Source organism: Mobula birostris, chromosome 29, assembly GCF_030028105.1.
Source record: "Mobula birostris isolate sMobBir1 chromosome 29, sMobBir1.hap1, whole genome shotgun sequence".
NCBI classification, from domain to species: Eukaryota; Metazoa; Chordata; class Chondrichthyes; order Myliobatiformes; family Myliobatidae; genus Mobula; species Mobula birostris.
The window spans coordinates 23,344,457-23,364,525 of NC_092398.1; the positions used below are offsets into that span (position 1 = coordinate 23,344,457).

At 48.9% G+C, this 20,069-nt stretch overlaps 2 protein-coding genes across 4 annotated transcripts in view; one reads left to right on the forward strand and one right to left on the reverse strand.

The window, feature by feature from the left end:
* Positions 1-3,379, reverse strand: part of imp4 (IMP U3 small nucleolar ribonucleoprotein 4) — a 28,314-nt gene extending 24,935 nt beyond the window's left edge. For both annotated transcript variants that reach the window (XM_072246836.1, XM_072246837.1), the window contains exons 1-3: positions 3,315-3,379; positions 1,873-1,981; positions 395-478 (exon numbers count right to left, since the gene is read on the reverse strand). In XM_072246836.1, coding sequence (XP_072102937.1) covers positions 395-478; positions 1,873-1,981; positions 3,315-3,317 — 196 coding nt within the window. In that variant the 5' untranslated portion in view covers positions 3,318-3,379. The remainder of the gene's footprint in view (positions 1-394; positions 479-1,872; positions 1,982-3,314) is intronic.
* A 360-nt stretch (positions 3,380-3,739) lies between these two features.
* On the forward strand, positions 3,740-19,644 carry ccdc115 (coiled-coil domain containing 115). 2 transcript variants are annotated; one of them, XM_072246531.1, is made up of 5 exons: positions 3,740-3,921; positions 7,290-7,393; positions 10,493-10,622; positions 12,164-12,346; positions 17,621-17,707. In XM_072246531.1, the coding sequence occupies exons 1-5, from the start codon at positions 3,799-3,801 to the stop codon at positions 17,621-17,623; spliced, it is 543 nt and encodes a 180-aa protein (XP_072102632.1). In that variant the 5' UTR covers positions 3,740-3,798; the 3' UTR covers positions 17,624-17,707. The 2 variants fall into 2 exon arrangements, with proteins under 2 accessions (XP_072102632.1, XP_072102631.1); XM_072246530.1 differs by lacking the exon at positions 12,164-12,346 and adding an exon at positions 18,911-19,644 and having other exon boundaries at positions 3,751-3,921; positions 10,489-10,622; positions 17,621-17,821.
* The last annotated feature ends 425 nt before the right edge of the window (positions 19,645-20,069 follow it).

Genomic DNA, 20,069 nt, shown 5'->3' on the forward strand with positions numbered 1-20,069 from the left:
CTCTAATATAGGCACTGGGATGGTCTGGGAGCAGGTCGATGGGAGTAGGCAGTTTAAATGTTTCAGCACAGATTAGATGGGCCAAAGGGCCTATTTCTGCGTTGCGCTTTTCTGTGACTGTGACAAATAGTCCTGGGGTCAGGGCTGAAGGCGGGTTTTGATGAAGCCGTGTGGCAGGGGGGCTACTTGATGGTGCTGACAAGTAAAGTTGTTTCACTGGCAGCATCACCTGCTCGAGCTGAAAGGAAGTAATGCCGCACAGTTGCTACGATTTCTCTCCTCCCCCCACCTCAGACCCTCAGACTGCACAGTCTCTCTGCCCCCGCTGAAGCAGCCCCTCCCCCACCAAATCCCATGCCTCATCACCCCCAACGGGAAAGGAAGCCGCCCGCACCCTCGCCTCCTTCGTCGTCGTACTCCAATGCCTTCAGCAGCTCCAATGCTTCCCGCCGCAGTTCAGTGGGGATCAGCTTGTTCTCTGCAACAGAGAGGAAGGGGAAAATGGAACATCGTCACCAGGAAAAGAAAGTTCAAGGTACATTTATTACCAAAATAAAAAATATATACTGTGGCCACTGCGAGAGGAAATGCAGTGCAGGCAGAACAAAGGGCCACGACAAAGTAGACTGAGATTTCATGTTTATCATACAGGATGTCCGCTCTGAAGCCTGATAACAGTGGGATAGAAGCTGTCCTTGAGTCTGGTGGTTTGTACCTTCTGCCCGACGGGAGGTGGGAATAAGAGAAAACATCTGAATTGGGAGGGGTCTTTGATTACACTGGCTGCTTTACCAGGGCAGTGGTAGACTTAAAGGGGACCAGGGGGTTAACTTCTTCACAAAGAGGATGGTGGGGACATTGAACGAGTAAGAAAGCAGAGCAGGTGAGGACATGAATTACATTTAAAAGACACCTGGACAGATACAGGGATAGGAAAAAGTTAGAGCAGAGGTTCCCAACCTGGGGCCCAACTCCGTTAACGGGAAGGCTCCATGGCACAGAAAGGGTTGGGGAACCCCTGGTTTAGAGGGATATGGGCCAAATGCTGGCAAAAACCATAGTCCACATTTAAAGCAGAGGTTGGAAGGTCCTTCATTAGTTAGGGCATTAAAGATTATGGGGAGAAGGGAGGAAAATGGAGTTGAGAGAGATAACAGATCAGCCATGGCACAGCACACTCGATGGGCTGAATGGCGTAATTCTGCCCCTGGTGGCCACATGGCATGGCAGAGAAGGTCCCGGTTCTGAGCTGGATGACTGCATAACGACCCCAATCGGAGCTCCAGAGTAGTTTAATAATAAATCCACGTCACCACACACTGCCCCGAGATTCGCTTTCTTGCAGGCATTCACAATAGAACAAAGAAATACAATAGAATCATTGAAAATAAAAACAAAGTGATAAACAACCGACGTGAAAAAGATGAGAAACTGTGCAAATAATTGTACCGCATCATGATCGACTGCGAGAATCTGGTGAATGTGCATGTGGATGATTGATCGCGTGGTGAACCAACTGGATCTCCTCCACGTGGCAGGCTCTCCCTTTTGGGTGTGGGCTTTCGAGTGTGCGTGCTCTTCATCCTACTGGCCCCGATTTGGCACTCCCACACTGTAAGTTACGCAGCGTGTACAGTCACGAACATGAATCAGTAGAAGTATGGAATCCTGCTACCCTGTCGTTGGTCCTGAGCTTCGGATACGTAACAGTAATAATCTTATGCGCGTCCTGTGACAGATGCTCGGCCACCAGACCCCGTGATCTGCTGATGTTGTCTACCCAATTGAAGTCCATCAGCTCCACCTTCAGGCCGCTCAGTGAGCAGAGAGACCCCGTGAAGGCAGGAGCGGACCCACCAGGCAGAGACTCACCGTCCAGGGCGCTTTGCAGTTTCCGCTTTTTCTCCTCTATTCGGTGCAGCTTGTCCTCCTGCGCCTTTCGGTACAGGTACTCCCTCCGCATCCGGGCCTGTCGACGCAGCTGAACAGGGGCAGGGATAACACAGAACAAAGCTCAAAGTCAATTTACAAAAAATCAAGTTTCAGGCAATCTCAAGCTCCTGGGTGTCAAGATCTCTGGGGACCTAACCTGGACCCAACACATCGATGCAGCTATAAAGGAGGCATGACAACAGCTACATCTCATTAGGAGTTTGAGATGATTTAGTATGTATTCCTCCCTGGCCAAACTTGAGCAAAAGAACAGAGAACATAAAACAATAGAGCACGATACAGGGCATTTGGCCCACAATGTTGTGTCGATCTTTCAACGTATTCTAAGATCACTCAAACCCTTCCCTCACATGGAGTCCTCCATTTTCCCTATCGTCAAGAGCTTTCTAAATGTCCCTAATATATCTGTTTCTACCATTCCACACAAACCCACCAATCTCTGCATAAAGAACTTAACTCTTAAATTTCTGCCCCTCCTCTTCATTCGGCCAAAGACCTTAAAATTATGTTCCTTTGTATTAGTCATTTCTGCCTCGGCAAAAATTTTCAATATACCTTTAACTAATAACTAAAATCAAATGTACACGACTTTTCCATTTCCATTCTAAATACTTATAGAATGCATATCATGAATAAAAATACTTAAAGTGCCGTGCAGTTTCCAGGTTGTATAAAAATTTCCTGCTCAGATGCACAGCTGTCCCTTTCTCTTTCTCCTTTCCCCCCTCCTTCCCCCTTCCCCAGGTCCCTTCCCCCCCCTCCCTCCCCCTAGCCCGGGTCCCTTTCCCCCCTCCCTCCCTCTTCCCCCGGTCCCTTTCCCCCTCCCTCCCCCTTCCCCGGGTCCCTTCCCCCTCCCTCCCTCTTCCCCGGGTCCCTCTTCCCCCTCCCTCCCTCTTCCCCGGGTCCCTTTCCCCCTCCCTCCCTCTTCCCCGGGTCCCTTTCCCCCCTCCCTCCCTCTTCCCGGGTCCCTTCCCCCCCCTCCCCAGTGTCCCTTTCCCCCCTCCCTCCCTCTTCCCCGGGTCCCTTCCCCCCCTCCCCGGTGTCCCTTTTCCTCCTCCTTCCCCCCTTTCCCGTGCCACTTTCCCCTTCCCCTTCCTTCCCAACCTCCTGGTGCCTTCCCCCTCCCCCCTCTCCGTCCCTTTCTCCTTCTCCAGCCTCATCATCCCTTTCCCCCGTCCAATTCCCATTTCCCCTCCGACCTTTTTGTCTTCCCCCTCCCCTTCAGTCCCCATCCTCTCCCCAACCCCCCACACACCACGCTGTCCCTGTCCGGTTCCCTTTCTCCTTCCCCCAGTCCTGTCCTGTCCTATCCCCATCCCCGTTCCCCTTCTCCCTGTCTATTTCGCCACAAGCCCGCTCACCATCTTGGCAGCTCCAAGCTCGTCACCCACGTTACTCCAAACGCTCTAGCACACTGGCTGACAAGCCGGAACCAATGGTTGCTCGCGATACTGCGTTGTCTTCTGAGCATTCGGATTGGCGGTAGGAAAAAGCCACGCGGGTGTTATTGGCTGACGGCAGTCAAAACAAAGACGACCGTCTATTGGTCAGGAACCTGGAAAGGGATGCTCAACTATTGGTGTAACTAACTGCCACTTACAGAACACGATGATTCTATTGGTGAAGCAAAGAAGGGACCATGGTAAAGAGGCGGGGAATCAAAACATCGAGGGAAGGAAGCAACTCTCATTGAACTTGGGCGGGAGATAGCGACGATGACGTTCATTGGTGTACATTCCTGTCGATCACAGTGGATGCGAGCATTATTGGTCGAAGGGAGTGCGGGCTCGTTGATGATTGGTGCGAGGGGCGGTCAGTGACAGCGGCGGGGGACATGGAGTCGTGATGTCCGGGGAGGCCGGGCGGGGGCCGCTCTGTGAGCGGCTGGACGAGCAGCTGCTGCGCTACCTGGAGGAGATGGAACAGCTGAACGACCGCAGGGAGCGGCTGGAGAGGCTGATGGAGCAGGTGAGCCCGGCCGCAGGGGGAGGAGGAGATCACCTTTAACCAGACGATGATGTCAACCCTATTGACATCAATGGATCTGGGGTTGAGATGGTGAACAGCTTCACGTTCCTTGGTATCCAAGGACTTCACATGGTCTGTACATACTGGTTGTGTGGTGAGAAAAACATAACAGCCACTCTTTCACCTCAGTCGGTTGAAGAAGTTTGGAATGAGTCCCCAAATCCTAAGAACTTTCTACAGGGGCACAATTGAGAGCATCCTGACTGGCTGCATCACTGCCTGGTGTGGGAACTGTACTTCCCTCAATCGCAGGAACCTGCAGAGAGTGGTGCGGACAGCCCAGCGCATCTGTGGATGTGAACCTCCCACTATACAGGACACTTACAAAGACCGGTGTGTAAAGAAGGCCCGAAGGCTCACTGGGGACCCAAATCACACAAACTGTTCCCGCTGCTACTCTCCGGGAAACGGTACCGCAGCATTAAAGCCAGAACCAGCAGGCTCCGCGACAACCTCTACCACCAGACCATCAAACTAATTAATTCATGCTGATACAATTGTATTTCTATGCTATGTTGACTGTCTTGTTGTAAATCTTACGGTACATACTATTTATTACAAATTACTACAACTTGCATATTCAGACAGATGTAACATAAAGATTTTTACTCCTCATGTATGTGAAGGTTATAAGGAATAAAGTCAATTCAATTCAATTCAACGTGTCTACCCAGCGACTGAGAATTTTGACTGTCTGAGGTTTGCCGGGCCACTGATAACACTGGACCACAACTTATGGATCTGGGGGTGCTGATCCTGAAATTTTCCATGACATTTCCCTACCATGCACTGTTTCTTTTTGAAATTGTCTGTATTTGTTATTTCAATTCGTAATTTAAGTCAATTAAAATGTTGCCCACAATGTAAGCTGAAAAGTTTTCTATCTTGTCCTGGCATGCTTAGGCAGGGGACATGGAATGCACAAAAAACAGGGGGAATTCAGGCAGCATCTATGGAGGGGAGAGTGTCAGCAACTTTAAATTTCAGAGTCTCTGTCCTGGGCCCATAAGTGCCACATCTACATGAAATGCTGTCACAGGAAAGCAGCATCCATCATCAGAGACCCCCACCACCCAGTACATGCTCTCTCCTTACTGCTGCTATCAGGAGGAAGGTCTTGGGACTCACACCATCAAGTTCAGGAACAGTTGTTACCCCTCAACCATCAGGTTCTTGAACCAAAGGGGATAACTTCACTCAACCTCACTTGCCCCATCATTGAAATGTTCCCACAACCTCTGGATTTAACTTTCAAGGGCTCTTCATCACATGTTCTTGATATTTATTGTTTATTTATTTATATTATTCTTTCTTTTTGCATTGTCACAGTTTGTTGTCTTCTGTACTCTGGTTGAAAACCTGAGAAAGGAAAGAGGCCTAAGTAGGGAATAGAAGAAGAGGGGAGGAGGACGGACAACTTCGTTTCAACAGGAGGAGAAATCGATATTCGCGTCATCAGGTTGGAGGCTACCCAGATGTTATATAAAGTGTTACTCCTCCAACTGGAGGGTGGCCTCCTCTTGACACAAGGGGAAGCCATGGACTGGCATGTTGGAATGAGAATCGGAATTAAAAGGCTTACAACCCTCTGCAGCCTTCTCTGATCCTGTGCAGTGGCCCCCTCCATACCAGAAGGTGATGCCACCAGTTAGAATGCTCTCCTCAGCACACCTGTAGCAATTTGCGAGCGTCTTCGGTGTCCTCCAACTCCCGATGAAATATAGCTGTCGTCCTGCCTTCTTCGTAATTGCATCGATATGTTGGGCCCAGGATAGACCTTCAGCAATGTCAACACTCGGGAACTTGAAGCTGCACTACTGACCCCTCCATAAAGACTGGAGTGGATATCCCCTTCCTGAATTCCACAATTGATTCCTTGGCCTTGGTTGGTTGTAACAGTAAGTCTCTCCCCACCCCCATGTCCTTTCACTGAATTTGAATTGTCTGGTGTTCGAAGTAACCCACATTCTGGGCCAATAGGAGTTTAAAAATGCAGGCACCGAATGGTGGGTGTGCAGATGCATCTCACTAATTCTCGTATCTGAATATCTGGATTCTGACAACTCTCACTCGTCCCGCAATCGCACTTCATTCTCTCGTGTGGAAGGGCAAAGGGTTCTGACCCCGTCACCAAACTTCTGAAACTTCAACTCTGAATTGCTATTTTTCTTTCTATTTCCTCGGTGTGCGCATGAACAGACAATCGAACCTGGACCTGCAGCATCTCCTCACGAGTCAAGTAGGCACAGTAACATCTACTTGGCTTGCAAGGCTCCCTGCCCCCATTCTAACAACTTGCGATTGGAGCGTGTCCCGTCTGGCTGTATGATTGTGTGGTGCGGAACCTGCAAGACCCTACTGTGGACAGTCATAACTGCCAAGAGGATCACCAGAGTCTTCTTTCTCACTCCCCCCCCCCCCCCATTTGTGACATTTACCAGGAATGTTGCAGACGAGGGGCCCAAAGCATTGTTGAGGATCCTGACCACTCATCAGGAAGGAGCATCAGGACTAGGACTGCCAGACTGGGTAACAGCTTCTTCCCTCAGGCTGTGAGACTAATGAATACCCTGCCACCACCAAGATCCCATCACCAGGACAGCGAGCTTTTCACTGTTCCGCTCTCTGGATTGAGAAGCAACACCTACATTCTGTCTGGGTAGCCTCCAACCTGATGACATGAATATCAATTGTGGTTTAAAAAAAAATCCTTTCTTCTCCCTCCTACTTCTATTTCTCATTCTGGCCTCTTCTCACCTGCCAATCACTCCCCCCCCCCCCACAGTTCCCTCCTCCTTCCCTTATTCCATGGTCTACTCTCATTTCCCATCAGGTTCCTTCCTCTCCAGCCCTTTACCTTTCCCACCCACCTGGCTTCACCTATCACCGTCTAGCTATCCTTCTCCTCCTCCCCCTCTCGACTTTTTTATTCTGACACCTTCCCCTTTCCTTTTCAGCCTTGAAGTAGGGTCTTGCCCTGAAATATCGACTGTTTATTCCTTTCCAGAGATGCTTCATGACCTACTGAGTTCCTCCAGCATTTTGTGTGTGGTGCATTTTGAATTATATTTCATTAACTTATTTCTGGTAATATTTTGTTTTGTGTGCTGTGTGTGATAGACGTTTTGTGGGAGCGCCATGGTCGGGAGGATCAATATTTTGTTGATCAATGTCAATGTCTATACAGTATAGATATACAGTCAGGTGATGATGATCTTGAATGTTTATACAGATATTGATCCCATAGAAAGTTTCTGCACTTTTGAATTCCATCATTTGCATGTCTGACCAGAAGTCTCCCTCCTCAGGGTTGGTTCTCGCTCTCCAAGGCTCGCTACTCCATGGGGACCAACTGGGTTTCTTCTCTCCAGTATGGACCGGAGATGGTGCCGTTGGCTCGTGTTGACGTGAGGTACGTGTCGAGCTGTGTGGTACGTGGCCGTGCAGTAACTGAAATGCCTCCGTGCACATAGCCTTTGTTGCCACGCAGCTGGGATTTTCAGTGTTAATATAATTGTGAAATTATGCCAATTTTAAAATTTATGTTGATATAATTGTGAAATATTCTGTAATTAATGCTGTGTGTTAATGAATATAATCCATAAATTTTCTAAATAATAAATGTACACAATTTTTACTTTGGAACATTTCAAAGCTTCAATGTGTTTACATTGTCAGTGTTTCACGTTACAAATTGTAACAATAAACACCGAATTGGGTGGCGGGTGGAGGTGCGTCCCTACCAAAGGAGGTGTAAGATGCTCCTTCCCTCCACTGACCTACAGGTCACCCTTGGACAAGGTGTAGCACCTGCTTAGCCCCTCGATCAGGGTCATGTGAAGTCATTGGAGCAGGTAGTGGATGGTCATACGAGCAACTGGTGCGCATCACAGGTCCTGCTTATGTGACCACTGATGCCAGGCACACAATCTCTGAAGAATATAGTTATGGCTGGGGGTCACCCATCTTGTAAAGACACTGCCCAGGAGGAGGCAATGGCAAACCACTTCTGCGGAAAAATTCGCCAAGAATATGGAAGGACTGTGATCACCCACGCCGTACGACAGGGAACATAATGATGATGATGGTAAATCTATTGGTGGTGTTTGGGGCACTTAAGAGATTCGTTGATAGGTATATAGATGAGAGCAAGTTGGTGGGTCTATGTTGGAGGGAAGGGTTAAGATTGATTGTGGAATAGTTTAAATGGTCAACACAACATCATGGCCCGGAAGGCCTATTGTGTTCTGTGTTCTTATTCTGGCTGCTTTTCAAGTACTGATGAAGGGTCTGGGCCTGAGACATCAACTGTTGACTCCTTTCCGTAAATGCTGCATGACTTGCTGAGTTCTCCAGCATTGTGTGAGTGTGTGTTGTCCGGCTGCATCTCTTTCACACTCGTTCTCCTGCCTCCCTGTGCTGTGGTGACCAGAACTGTGCCGTCAGGGCAGCATGGTGGCGTGGCGTTCAGCGTAACGCTGTTACGGCACCAGCCGCCCGGGTTTGATCTTGTAAGGAGTTTGTACGTTCTCCCCGTAACCTCGTGGGTTTCCTCCAGGTGCTCGAGTTTCCGCCCACATTCCAAAGGCGTACGGGTTAGTAGGGTCATTGGCCACATGGGTGTAATTGGGCTGCTGGCGCTCGCTGGGCCAGAAGGGCCTGTCACTGTTACGTATCTCTAAATAAATAAATTAACAAACTACTTCTCAAGTGTGGCCTCACCAATGCTTAAGATCATAAGACATCAGAGCAGAATTAGGCCATTCGGCCCACTGAGTCTACTCCATCATCCCATCATGGCTGATGGTATTATCCCTCTCAACCCCATTCTCTTGCCTTCTCCCCCTAACCTTTGCCACCCTAACTAACCAAGAACCTCTTAACCGCCACTTTAAGTATACCCAAAGACTTGGCCTCCACGGCCGTCCGTGACAATAAATTCCACAGATTCACCAGCCTTTGGTCAAAGAAATTCCTCCTCATCTCTGTTCTAAAGGGACATCCCTCTATTCTGAGGCTGTGCCCTCTGGTCCCAGACTCCACCACTACAGGAAACGTCCTCCCCGCATCCACTCCATCTAGGCCTTTGTCCTATACAGGTTTCCCCCGCCATCTGAAGGTAGAGCGTTCCTATGAAACGGTTCGTAAGCCGGAAAGTCGTAAAGTGAAGAAACAATTGCCATTTATTTACATGGGAAAAATTTGTGAGCGTTCGCAGACCCAAAAAATATCCTATCAAATCAAGCCAAATGACACATAAAACCTAAAACAACAGTAACATATAGTAAAAGCAGGACTGATATGATAAATATACAGTCTATATAAAGTAAAAATAATTTTCTACTATCATTGCCGCATCACCTCTGAACTGGGCCAACATTTACGTGCCCGGCTGCACCTAATTAATTAGCTTGTTTATTTTAGCTTTTTCTCTTATAGACGTGCTGGGTGCGTCCCGGCTACCGCTGCACCACTGCATGCTTCGCGGCAATGTATCAGTCTGCGGCCTGGAGGTTGGGACCACTGGGGTGGTAGGACACTGAGGTGTCATCTCATCATCGTCTGTTTCCATCAGGGCAGGCAGGTCATCTTCTTCTATGTCTGCCTGCCTCGATATCGAAGGTCGAGGTTCGTCGTCTGCTTTGGCTGATGTGGAAAGCTTGAAAAATGACAGTATGCTTGACTGCTTAGCCTCGCGCATTTTTCTATCATACAGTTCTTTGTAAGCACTCAAACCATCCTGCAAATATGCTCTAAACCTACGTACCCTTTCAAAATTAAAGTCATACTTTTCTGCAATCATTGCAGCGAAAATCTCACGCAGTTGCTTCACGTTCAGTTCCTGGACGACTTCACTTTCGGTCCATTCGCTACTGCATTCAGTTTCGATTGTTCCTTTCCTCTTCCAATTGCATCAGTTCTTCATCTATCAGTTCTTGGTCATGGGATGCCAAAACTTCTTCAACATCATCTTTGTCAGCTTCCACAAGCCAAACTCACTTTGTCATTACTTCGTTCACCATGATTGAAACGCTTAATTATGTTTAGTTTTACGCTAAGTGTAACACCCTTACGAGCTCTTTTAGGCTTTTCTGATACCTTAGAACTTGTCTTGCTAACGGGTGCCCAAAATAAATCGAGATAAAGCACAGATGCTCACAGGCATGTGTTTAAGCAATGCCGGCTAGGATACAGTTCCGGGGGAGGATCTTGGCGTGCGCTGCCTTTTTTCGTAACAGTGAAAACATCTTCTTTTAGTGAAAACAGGTAACTAATGTAGGTCTTTTGTAACAGCAGTGTCGTAAAGCGAACGCTCGAAAAGCGGGGGACACCTGTACTGATTTTCAGTCAATGAAGGTCAGCGTGCCAGTTGCCCTATCCCACCCTGTTGTCTCTATGAGGGGAGCTCTGACTTGATCCCCCGGGGTCCCTCGGTGCATCATTACCACCAAGGTCCCTTTTAGTATCTGATGTCTTCCTAAAACATTTCCTCATGACTTGTTGCAGTCAGAAAGAAGACGGTTACTACAACTTCAGAGTGGAGCGGGTGGACTCTGGAGAGCAAACGGGTGGGACCATCGTGGAAAAGCGCTTGGAGATTGAGGAGATCGGACCCAAAGAGCAGGAGGAAGCTCCACTCGGTAAGAAAATGCAGCGGATTCTGTTTAATTGGACCATTGGTTTAACGGGGCAGACATTTATTTGTGACAACCCTTCAAGAACAAAAACTGATTGAGAAAGTAGCCGGGATTCACTTCATTTATTTGGGACATTTGTGCCTCTTAATTGGGACAGGAGACTTGCTGAGCAGTTTCTGACTTGTGTCAGTCCTGTGCACTTGTGTGGCATTTGACACTGCAGCATGCTTAGAGCGAACAGTTTTAAAAAAAAATGTCATTTGCCTGTATTTGTGTTCAAAAAGCAGTGATTTTTGTCACTGAGTGTCGGCGAAGAATAAGCATTAAGACAATTGCCTCTCAGCCCCATTCTCCTGCCTTCACCCCATAACCCTTACTAATCAAGAACCTGTCGACTTCCGATTTACATACACCGAATGATTTGGCCCCTACGGCCGTTCATGGCAATGAATTCAACAGATTCATCACCGTCTAGTGACAGAAATTCCTCCTCTTCTCCATTCTAAAGGGACATCCTTGTATTCTGAGGCTGTGCCCTCTGGTAATAGATTCCCCCACAACAAGAAACATCCTCTGCTTGTCCACTCTAACTAAGCTATTCAACATTTGATAGGTTTCAATGAGTTCCACCACCTCCCCCTCCCCCCGTGAGAACAGGCCCAGAGCCATCGAGCATGCCTCACACGTTATCCCGAGATTCAGTGAGGAGATTTATTTTGTGTACCATCCAGACAGATTATTCCAAATGCTGTACATCACAGTAGTATTAAATTATGAGGGTTATAGGATTCCTTCAAAGTTCAAAGTAAATTTATTATTAAAAACATATGTCACCATATACAACCCTGACATTCATTTTCTTGTGGGCATACTCAATAAATCTACAGAATCTATAAGATGATGAGAGGCATCGATCGTGTGGATAGCCAGAGGCTTTTTCCTAGGGCTGAAATGGCTAACACGAGAGGGCACAGTTTTAAGGTGCTTGGAAGTAGGTACAGAGGAGATGTCAGGGGTAAGTTTTTCACACAGAGTGGTGGGTGCATGGAATGCACTGCCAGCCAAGGTGGTAGGAATGGATACAATAAGGTCTTTTAAGAGACTCTTTGATAGGTACATGGAGCTTAGAAAAGTAGAAGGCTCTGCAGTAGGGAAATTGTAGGCAGTTTCTAGAGGAGGTTACATGGTTGGCACAACAGTGCGGGCTGAAGGGCCTGTAATGTACTGTAGATTTCAATGCTCGATAATAACCATAACAGAATCAATGAAAGACTGCACCAACTTGGGCAATCAATGTGCAATAGACAGCCAACTATGCAAATACAAAAAGTAATAATAAATAATTAATAAATATCGAGACCGTGAGATGAAAAGTCCTTGAAAGTGAGTCCATAGGTTGTGGAAACATTTCAGCGATGGGGTGAGTGAAGTTAAGGTTGTTATAGCCAGGAGTAGTAGTGGGTACAGGTTCCCTCTCCCTAATTAAATGTGCCTGTCTTAAATAGCGTCTGACGCTGAGTCTAGCTCCTGGCCTTCATTTTCAGCTACAAAGCCTGGAGGAATGGGCTGTTCCTGGGGACGCACATGGAGACCAACATCCGGTGCTGCTGGCAGATCGTCAACTCGCTGAGAGACGCTGTTTGGTTGGCCCGAAGCTTGCTGGTCCGCCAGCACGTGGAGATGTCCGTGGGAGAATGCTGCCGGCTGGCACATTCTCGGCTGCAGGAGTACGTGCTGAGGGACGCACTCAAACTTGGTGCAGCCACCGCAAGGGCCTGGTGGGGAAGGACCACAGTTTAGGGTTCTTCTCCCGTGGGAGTGGGAGGGGTCGGGTGGTGGGGAGTATACCCCTCAACAATGGTGTGGAAAGGTGAAGCAACAGAGTGCCACGTGGGTGGCTAAAAGTGTGGAAGTGTATAGACCGTAATGGAAACATCTGTAAAGGATTGGCAGTAATTGAATGGTTTATTGTATGTAATTTTAATTTTGAATATAAGGTATATTTTGTTAAAAAAACTGTTTCTACTGACAGGAGAAGGGGCAAAAGTGGGTTACTAGTGCCTTAAAGACAGTCGCTTCAGGCAGATGGGGCTTCACAGCTGTGGCGGGCAGTTCATCTGGGAGAAGGAAAATTCTGATCTCAAACCTCCGCTGACTTGCGGCTATATCCTCTCACGGGGAAGGCTTCGGGAGTAAACCCCGAGGGGGGGGAAAAACCCGGCGCTGGAGTCCCGATGTTGAGTTCAACGCGGACTGGCGACTCCTGTGCCGAACTGTATCGGTCTCTGCCTTTTGTTTGGCTTTGTCAGCTGCGGGGGGAGGGGGAGCCTCCCGCATGGGTTGTTCTTCATGTCGTACTGTGCCCTGGCTTGCCCATCACGTAGGCTGCATGCTGGACTCCGACCAACAGGGGGCCTCGAAGAAGGAGTATATACATGCAGACCTTTCCCCCTCAGGTTGGGTGGGACTGGAGGTCATGGGTTAATGATGAAAGCTAAAAAATTTAAGGGGAACTTCTTCACTCAGAGGCTGGTGGACATGTAGACAAGGGATAGAGGGCATCCAGAGTCACTGCCTCTGCTCTGTGCTCGACGGCGTGGACGGGTGACAAAGGACATCTATGGGGATCGTGCTGACCTAGGTTAGTGGGCCCCAGGGTTGGACATGAGGACTGGTCAGTTGGTGAGCTTGGAGTTCGAGGTGCCGTCATCGGCTAGCCCGGGAGTGGACACCAAAGTCCCTGGGCCGATTGCAATTCTGAAGGTCTAATCCTGGTGGCTGAAGGCCTGTTTTGGACTTGGATGACTGTGTGTGTGTGTGTGTGTGTGTGTGTGTGTGTGTGTGTGTGTGTGTGTGTGTGTGTGTGTGTGTGTGTGTGTGTGTGTGTGTGTGTGTGTGTAAAGAAAGTGGTTTGTGTTGCTTTTGTTAGTTTGTCGCTTGCTGTGTTCTCTGTTCTGCCGGGCATTGTGGGCGTGCTACATTGGCGCCAGAATGCATGGCGACATTTGCCGGCTCACCCTCAGCACACCCTCGGGTTCAAAGCTCAAAGTAAATTCATTATTGAAGTACATGTATGTCACCATATACAGCCCTAAGATTCATTTCCTTGTGGGCATACTCGATAAATCCATAACATATTAATAACAATAATAGTAGTAGTAGGCAACTGTCGATCCCAGGGAAGCATGGGTTTTTGTCTCTGGTGAACTGTGTCCTCTCCAGGGTGAAGCCTGGGCGGGAAGATTTGAAGAACTGGCTGTTGCCCATGCAGTGGCTTTCCCTCTCCACGTCACTGGGTGGGTCTTGGGGTGTAGTCCAGGGGAAGGGCAAGCGCCGATACAGCTTGGCACCAGTGTCGTTGCAGAGGTTGCCAGAGTGAAGTTGTAAACGACATCAAACTGCCTTAGGGACCCCGGCTCCGGATTTCTCCCTCGGGGTTTACTCCCGAAGCCTTTCCCATGGGTGGATATGGCCGCAAGGCAGCAGAGGTGTGAACTCAGAGCTTCCCTTCTCCTAGGCTGCTGATGAGCCCCACCTGCCCGAAGCAACTGGTTTTAAGGCGCCAGTGGTCCACCATTGCCCCTTGTTAGTAGAAACAGTTCTGCTGGGCCTAGTAGCTAAGCCACTCGTGAAGGCCAAGAGTTGGACTTGGTTGTCAGAGGCTGTTAGAGGTGCACACCATTTGGAGCACTTTATAGGTAGTGGGAGCTTATCCCTGCTACCACCCCCGGCTCTGACAACCTTAGGAACAAATAACCATAATAGAACCAGTGAAAGTTTACACAAACCTGGGCGTTCAACCGAGGTGTAAAATACAACAAAACTCTGCAAGTATACAAAGAAATAATATCAATAAATAAATTAGCAATAAATAGCATGACATGAAGATTCCTTGAAAGTGAGTCCATAGGTTGTGGGAACATTTCAATGATGGGGGCAAATGAAGTTATCCCCTTTGGTTCAAGAGCTGATAGTTGAGGGATAATAACTGTTCCTGAACCTGCTGGTGCGAGTCCTGAAGCTCCTGTACCTCCTTGCTGATGGCAGCAGCAAGAAGAGAGCATCTCCTGGGTGCTGAGCGTCCTTCAGTGATGGATACTGCTGTCCTCCAACAGCACTTCACATAGACGTGCTCAATGGTGGGGAGGGCTTTACCCGTGAGGGGCTGGATTGAATCGACTACATCTTTGTGCAATTTCCCATTCAAGGGCATTAGTGTCTCCATACCAGGCCGTGATGCAGCCAGTCAATATACTCTCCAGAAGTTTGTCAAGGTGTCATGCTGAATCTGTGCAACCTACTGTGGAAGTAGAGGTGCTGCTGTGCTTTCTTCAGAATTGAACTTGCGTGCCGGGCCCAGGACGGGTGCTCTGAAATAATAACACCAAGGAATTTAAAAGTTGCTGACCCTCTCCACTGCTGATCTGCCAATGAGGACCAGCTCATGGACCTCCGGTTTCCTTGTCCTGAGGTCAGTAATCAGCTCCGTGGTCTTGCTGACACAGAGTGAGAGGTCGTCGTTGTGTCACCACTCAGCCAGATTTTCAGTCTCCCTCCCCGATTCGTCGCCACCTCTGATTTGGCCAACGACAGTGGTGTTGTCAGCAAGCTTGAATATGGCATTGGAATTGTGCTTAGCCACACAGTCATGAGTGCAGAGTAGAGCAGAGGGCTAAACACGCTGCCTTGTGCTGGCCCTGCGCTGGTGGAGATCATAGAAGAGATGTGTGATCAAAGAACCTAGATTCGAATCTTGAATTGGAACAAGCTGCCGTTGAAAGTGGTGGATGCGAGTTCAGCTACAATACTTTAGAGAAGTTTGCATACTTTATACTTCATTGCCGCCAAACAATTGATACTAGAACGTACAATCATCACAGCGATATTTGATTCTGTGCTTCCCACTCTCGGATTACAAATATTAAATATTAATAATATTAAAATAGTAAAAATTAGTAAATATTAAAAATTTAAATTATAAATCATAAATAGAAAAAGGGAAAGTAAGGTAGTGCAAAAAAACTGAGAGGCAGGTCCGGATATTTGGAGGGTACGGCCCAGATCCGGGTCAGGATCCGTTCAGCAGTCTTATCACAGTTGGAAAGAAGCTGTTCCCAAATCTGGCCGTACAAGTCTTCAAGCTCCTGAGCCTTCTCCCGGATGGAAGAGGGACGAAAAGTGTGTTGGCTGGGTGGGTCGTGTCCTTGATTATCCCGGCAGCACTGCTCCGACAGCGTGCGGTGTAAAGTGAGTCCACGGACGGATAGGTACATGGATGGGAGAGGGAGGTGTGCAGGTCGATGGGACTAGGCAGGAAAACAAGTCAGGATGGACTAGATGGGTGAATGGCCTGCTTCTGTGCTCTTCTGCTCTGTGACTGAACACTGAACTGATTCCTGAACTTATGGACTCACTTCCAAGGAATCAAAGATTCAAAGTGCATTTATTATCAAAAAATGCATAAATTATACAAACTTGAGTCTTTTTTGCTTACTGGCCGTCACAAAGCAAGGAACCTGAAAGAACCCATGTAGAAGAAGAAAGAGAAAGAAACCAACCCCCAGTGCCCACACAGAAGGGGAAGAAAAAAAAAACAAAACAAATCACGCAAACAATAGAAATGAGCAATAACAACAGCATTTCGAACCAAATTGAGTCCTTGGATCCAAATCCCCAGAGCAACCTGGAGTAGGCCCAAAGCCCAAACCTAGTTCATCACATTAGCGGGGCAAATCACCGCAAAATTCGCAGACATGAAGCACTGCAGCCCAGGGCAGTCTCACACACAGCCTTGGCATTATGGAGAGAGAAGCCCCCAGCCTATATGGGCTGGCGTTTAAATTGTCCGAACCTCGCACTAGGGCCTAGTCCTGCCACAGCGAATCTCTCCAGGTCTGAATTTTGCTGCTGGAGAAGCCGCTCTCGACCTCTGCACACCTCAGCACCCAGAACGATCCTACCTCACCCGGCACCCTACCCTCTGGTCTATCTGGGCTGGCATTTAGATTCTCCAAACAGTACCTTGTATTAGGACCTGGGCCTCGCCGTGGCGAATCGCTCCAGGCCTAGAACAGGCCACCCAGCGATTCGCTTTGGACCTGGATTTTGCTGCCGAAGAAACCAAGCCTTGACCTTTCCAAATCGGCTCGGCACTTGGATAGATCCACCCTCCCACCCAAGCCAGCTGGATGGGCATCGGAACACCTCTGCCCCGTCTTCTCCCTCCGAATCATCCACTCCAACTCCCAAGTGCATCGATTTTCCAGGTCACCTGCGGGGCACATCCTGTGAATTCACTTAGCCTTCGCTCACTTCTTCATTGTTTGCGGTGATAGTTCACCACAATTTACTACTTTAAAAAAGTGTTATTAATAATAGTTTTAATTACTCTGCTTTCGAACTGCCAGTGAGCTGTTGCACATCTTCAGTAGCACCATCTTAAACCAGAGGTTCTACAACATGTTCTCAATATTATTTATAATGCATTTCGTCGTCTGCGTACTTAGTTTCCTTTTGCACATTGGTTGTTTGTTTGTCTTTGTGTGTAGTTTTTCATTGATTAATTCTGTCATAATTTGTTTATCTACTGTGAATGCCTACAGGAAAATGAAACTTAGAGTAGTGTATGGTATAGTGTACGTTCCTTAGTAATAAATTTACTTAATTGGCTAATCGTTGGAGTCCATGGCATAAAGAATGTTGGGAGCCCCTTTGAACTTTGACCCACTGACTCTAAGCTGCCCTTGAGTCTGGTGGTACTTTGTATCGTAGGAGATGGGGGAGAAGAGAATGTCCTGGGCGGGAAGGGTCTCTCCTTATGCTGGCTGCTTTACCAAGGCAGTGGGAACTGTAGACAGCGTTGGTGGAGGTGGGGGGGGACTGGTTTCCGTGACGGACTGTGCTGTGTCTCCAACTTGCTGGAGACAGAGGGGAAGGGAAAATGTGAACTTCCTCCGTAAATAAACGCAGCCTGACCACTGGCACCTTGCTCTGTTGCACAGTGAGGAGGAGGAGGAAGCCCGAGGACAGCGGGGAGAAGGCGCCGCGTGCCGACGAGGAGGTCTGCGGGACGCAGGCCTCGGCGGAAGATCGTGCGAGACCATTGCGGCCGGGGGGACCACCGCTGGCTCGGGATCCGCTGAGGTGGTTTGGGGTCCTGGTGCCGCACAGCCTGAGGCTCGCTCAGGCCTCTTTCAAAGAGGGTGAGTGGTCTGCGACGCGGGCAGGGGGTGGCGAGGGCTGGGCTCTGGGAACTGGGGCTGTGGAGACGAGGCAGGGGTAACGATCAGAGGAGAACGAGTATGGCATGGAAATGGCAAGGAGGGAATGGGGAGGAGAGTGAGGAAAGGTCGAAGCGGGCTGCGAGGAAGCAGATTTGAGGATAGAAGACGGATGGAAGGAATCTGTGAGGAAAGTATGGCAAAGCAAGGAAATGAGATGGGGAGGGGTTAGCTGGTGGTTTGTAGGGGGAAGAGAGCGGCAGGGTCAGGTGCATGGTGGGGAAGAGGGTGGGATTTGAGCAGGTGGTCTTTGGGAAGGAGGGAGGGTGGGCAACATAGGCTTTGGGGAAAGGCAATGCCAGCCAACTTCCTTGAACCACTCAGCGACAACAGTCCATCAGACTGCTCATCGTCTGGAATGAGGTGGGATGGAATTTCCTCAACTGTCATGCCCTTCACTCCCTGGCCACAGTTCTTCCCCTCTTCCCTGGGCTGTTACTGTTGTAATACGTGGTTATTTGAGTTACTGTCACCTTCTTGCCAGCTTGAATGAGTCTGGCCATTCTCCTCTGGCCTCTCTCATCAACAAGGTGTTTTTGCCCACAGAACTGCTACTTACTGGCCATATTTTATTTTTGGGACCATTCTCTGTAAACTCTAGAGACTATAGCGTATGACAATCCCAGGAGATGGGCAGTTTCTGAGATACTCAAACCACCCCATCTGGCACCAACAGTCATTCCATGGTCAAAGTCAGTTAGATCACATTTCTTCCCCCATTCTGATATTTGGTCTGAACAACAACTGAATCTCTTGACCATGCCTGAGTGTCTTTGTACATTGAGTTGTTGCCACATGATTGGCTGATCAGATATTTGCAGGTGTAACTAATAAAGTGGTCACTGAAAATGTTTTCTCTCTCTCTCTCTCTCTCTCTCTCTCTCTCTCTCTCTCTCCCTCTCTCTCTCTCTCCCTCTCTCTCTCTCTCCCTCTCTCTCTCTCTCTCTCTCCCTCCCTCCCTCCCTCCCTCCCCTTCTCTCCCCCCCCCCCCCCCCCCCACCGCCCGGTCAGTTATGGAGCTGGCAGCTGAGGTGGCCACTCTCCAGAGCAGAATCTCAAACACCAAATCACGGTACCGGGACCTCCTGCGGCGGAAACAGGAGCTGGCAGAGCGGCCGAGCCTATGACGGAAGGGCTCTGCGCCCCCCCCCTCCCCCCGCATCCGCTGCACCAGGTCCCTCACTCCCATCCTCCAGCCACAGGGATGGTGAATCCCACTCTGGAAAAGTCTCACTCCCAGTGAACATCAGCTGTGGAGGACCCACGTCGTGTACATTTCACCAGAGTTACGCCAAAGACAAGGACTCGGATGGAAAAATTGAAGGGGTGGGATGGGGTGCGCGTAGATTGGAACTGTAATGGATTCACATGCAGTGTGTCTGTAATCTGAGTTTAAACAGAGGCTACCTTTTTTCTGGTGTACTGAGATTCATAACTCGGGGCGCTTCTTGAGTGGGGCAATGTGCCCAAAAGTGCTGGAGGAATTCGGCAGGTTGGGCAGCAGCTGGGGAGGGGAATAAACAGTCGATATTTTGGGCTGAGACCCTTCTTCAGGACTGGGAAGGAAGGAGTGAAGCCAGCATAAGAAGGTGGGGGGAAGGGGGAAGAGTACAGGCTGGCAGGTGATGGGTGAGGACGAAGATGAGCAGGGGAGGCGGCTTTATCATCATTTTGCGGCAGCAGTACAGTGCAGGTGTAAGAAATTACTGTGTCACAGTACAAAATAAACAAATATTGCAAAATAATGCAAGGTGGTGTTGATGGGGTCACAGACCGTGCAGAAATCTGACGGCAGGGGGACAGTAGCTGTTCCTAAAACATTGAGTGTGTGCCTTCAGGCTCCTGTAGCACCTCGATGGTGGTAACGAGAAGAGGGCACTGCCTGGGTGATGGGAATCCTGCAAGATCGATGCCGTGTTTTGAAGATGTCCTCCATGGTGGGGAGGCTGGTGCTTGTGATGGAGCTGGCTGTCTATTTCTTATTTTATTTACAGATAGAGCGAGGAGAAGGTCTTTCCGGCCCAGCGAGCCACACAGTTCACAACCCTGTCTAACACAGCACAATTTACAATGCCCAATAAAGCGGTCTTTGGATTGTGGGGCCAATCGGGAGCAGTCAGAGGAAACCCATGCGGTTCACAGGGAGAACGTACAGACTGCTGGAATTGAA